Source organism: Arachis ipaensis, chromosome B02, assembly GCF_000816755.2.
Source record: "Arachis ipaensis cultivar K30076 chromosome B02, Araip1.1, whole genome shotgun sequence".
In the NCBI taxonomy this organism is placed as follows: domain Eukaryota; kingdom Viridiplantae; phylum Streptophyta; class Magnoliopsida; order Fabales; family Fabaceae; genus Arachis; species Arachis ipaensis.
Genome location: NC_029786.2, coordinates 17,567,548 through 17,571,207, shown reverse-complemented (window position 1 = coordinate 17,571,207; position 3,660 = coordinate 17,567,548). Strand labels below are relative to the sequence as shown.

The 3,660-nt window shown below is 30.4% G+C and overlaps 1 protein-coding gene across 1 annotated transcript; it reads right to left on the bottom strand.

Annotated features, from left to right (window-relative positions):
- LOC107625036 (protein LIGHT-DEPENDENT SHORT HYPOCOTYLS 4) lies at nucleotides 840–2,747 on the bottom strand. The gene is made up of 2 exons (XM_016327566.2): nucleotides 2,193–2,747; nucleotides 840–1,474 (listed from the first exon to the last, which is right to left on the bottom strand). Exons 1-2 carry the CDS (start codon nucleotides 2,498–2,500, stop codon nucleotides 1,018–1,020), a joined length of 765 nt encoding a protein of 254 aa, XP_016183052.1. The 5' UTR covers nucleotides 2,501–2,747; the 3' UTR covers nucleotides 840–1,017.

Here is a 3,660-nt window from a genome sequence, read left to right as displayed (position 1 = left end):
AATAATTAATTAAATTTGAACAATATCAAGAAAATTAAAGATTGGTTTTAATTTGATAGCACCGTCCTTCTATTAGGCCCTAATTTAGAGACTAATTGAAAGTATATTAAGTCACTAGTTATTTTAGTCTTTAGTAATCTGTTGTAAATATTAAGCAATAACGTTATTTAAATTTGGGAAATTTGTTAGACATATTAAATCTTTTAGAAACTAAATTGTTAGTATTTTTTAAAAGAAGTAAACCGACAGTTTACTATAAAACCAATCAAGATTAGAAACATAGGTCAAAAGTGATAAGAATGATTGAAGGCTTAATTGTAATCTGGAAATTAGGCTTGACATAGATGATGATGATAGAGTTGGTGGTTTAGGTTCCTTTAATTTTCTCATCACATGGAACATTAGAAGAAGAACCTCTTCTACGTTCATTGATTTCATTTCATATTCATTCATTCACTCTCACCATCACTTTTCAGGTACTCTCACTAGTAGTCTACTTACCAGTACCACACACTGTTCTTCCTTAAAAGCAGATTCATCATCATAATTCATAACCCCAAACACAAGCTAATAAAGATCTCAATCTCTCTCTCTCTCTCTCTTTAACCTTTTGTTTCTGCCACAACAAAACAACATACATACACAAACAACAACAATAACAGTCTATATGGAATAATATTTTTACGGAAATATGTAAGATATTTTTTCAGTATTCTAATAATTTTAGTAGTAGATCTTAATTATTTATACTTTATAATTGAGATTAATAACTAAAATTACTGAAATATCGTATTTTGAATAATATAAGCTAAAAGTCAAATTAAAAAAGAAAACTAAAATAAAGGAAAAAAATAAAAACAAAAGTAAACCCTAAACATGCTGACCTAGCTAGTATCACTGAGATCAAGGGATGAAAGAGAGAGATAAAGAGATTTTATCAGCTTCAACGAAGGCGCGCTTCACAGCAAAGATCAGAGTACATTACATTATACGAGAAATCAAACAGATATAGAGGCCTTATTGGGTTGCACCTGGAGGCGGAAGCTGATGATGATGATGGTGGTGGTGATGATGATGATGATTTAAAAGCGGCATCAACGGCATAGCCATTGACAGAGTTTGTTGTTGCTGCTGCTGCTGTTGGTGTTGGTGTTGGTGTTGTTGGTGGTGGTTATGGTGGTTATGTTGCTGAGGTGGACGCTTGCGCTTCTTCTTCTCATAACTGATTCCTCTGGCTTTGGACTGAAGATCTCGAACTTCGCGAAGGTAAAGTCTAACGGCCCTAGCACCGAACGGGTTGGCTTCAGGCTTCCCTCCGTTCTCCTCAAAAGCTGCCCTAAGACGGCCGATGAGAGCATCAAGACTTCCCCAAGCTTGCCTGAGTGGGCATGGACATGGCGCCGGCGGGTTTGGGTGCCCGTAAAATGGACAGATTGGTGTGTGAACCTTTGTCTTTCCAAATTGGTCCAAATACCTGAAATATTCATATCATATCAAATCAAATCAATTCAACACTAGCCCCTCTCTATATCTTTTGTAGTCATATAATATCAAACTTTTATAATCATAATCTAGCGATTAATTTATGGAAAAATCCAATTAAATAAGTGTCAGTGTTTTAAATCTTATCTTGTGCATACAGCAAAATGACAAATTTTTTAATAGAATTTTGATTCGTAACAGATTAATCATTAACTTGTCCCTGTGTGATACCATGGGAACCAAAGCTTTTATAATCATAAAATTTATTATTAATTTTTTGTTATTTCATTTTTAATCATCATGTGTCTTTTTTTATTTTCCTGGTATTTTTTTTTAAATATTCATAGTACATATGATAAAACCATAGAAAAACTGAAATTAGCCAAATTTGAGGAATTATTTTTAATAAAAGAAGTAAAATTAAGGGAAAGCTATGAACTAAGAAGGTTCGTTTTTGGTTTTCAAGACTTAGAAATTGTATGTTGTCTATTGAACTGATTTTAGGAACTTTTGTACCATTCCTTGGTCAAAAACTCATATTCATTCCAATCATGTATGTAAATTTCTTCTTTTCTTGTCTCTCTCCAAAGTCCAAAAATCTAAACATATTAAACAAAAAAATAATAAAAATTTACAGAGAGGGCGAGAGAGAGAGAGAGGTGCATGGTTAACTAAGAAGGAGAAAAGCGTGTTAATATATAATAATATACCTTAGAAATTCAAGAACATGTGCACCGCTGCACCTAGAGAGGGACAAAGGGGGTCGGTGATTCTTCAGATACTGGCCAAACGTGTTCCAGTCACGCCTCTTCTGATTCTCATACCTGCTGCTTCTTGTGCTCGTCGTGGTGGTGGTTGTGCTGGAAGAGCCACCGCCGGAAGGGGAAGAACCACCACCACCAACAACTATGCTGCTGCTATTGTTGTTGTTGTTGATGCTGATTATATTTCTGTTTATGTTGTTGGTGTTATTGTCGGTGTTACATGACTCCATGAACTCCTGAATTGATGAATCCATAATATCCAACAAAAGGGAGGGTCTAATTTCTTTGTTTTTTGACTTTTTGTCTATTGAATTTGATGCAATAATACTACTTAACCTGGGTTCATTGTTCTTGGTCTTTTATTTCGTGTTCTAGGGTTCCTATTTAAGACAAGACAGTGACCAGAGTGAGCTGAGGGAAGAGGGGAGGGGTATAGAAGCAGAAAAGTAAGTAAGAGAGAAAGAGAGAGATGTAAAATGAGTAGAGATAAGATGAGATGAACGGTTACTATACTTATAATTAGGGTAACAGTGGGGAGCAGTATATAGTTTCAATGTTTACTCTCGTATACAATTTTTTTAGTTTAATTTTAATGTATTTATAGTGTAATACACAGATGTGTAATTATATTCATTTTTTTAGATGATTATTTATATAATTAATATAAAAATAATTATTTTTTATTGATATAATATTATAATTAAATACAGGTATGAAATTAAATTATTTTTTTATTATTGTTACGGTAATAAACTAAAAAAAAGCTTTTGAAAGAAAAAAATGTATTAAAGATATAACTATTTATGTATTTTTATATTAGATTATTTTTTTTATAAAAATAATTTCATGACATCTTTTAAGACAAGAACTAAGAAATTTAAATCAGTTTTAATAGGAAAATAAAATAAAAATGAGAGAAAAAAAAAAGAATAAAACTCTAAATTGGTTCTATCAATTTTTGTACGGGACAAATTAGTCTAGTCTTAAGAAAAATATTGACAAATTATGTTTTAATATTTTAGAATATTAGTCAAATTAATCTCTTATTTTTTTAAATTTCAAATCATTTAATCTCTTAACAATAATAGTATTTTTAGAAAAAGTTAAAGATTGATTTGTTATTTTTTAAAAATATTAAAGATTAATTTGCATTTTCATTTTATTAAAGACCATTTTTGTTTAATATTATAAAAAAATTAAAAATTAACTTGTTAATTTTAATTTTAGAGATACATCTAAATAGATTCTTAAGAAATTTTGTGTCGGACATTTTTGTTTCAAAGAAAACTTTATTACATTGAAGTTTATGAACTTTATAAAAATAAGACATATAAATTCTTTCGTCACATTTTAAAAATATATTTATCCAAGTAAAAACAACAAGTTTAAATTAAGATATGGACTTATATATCCT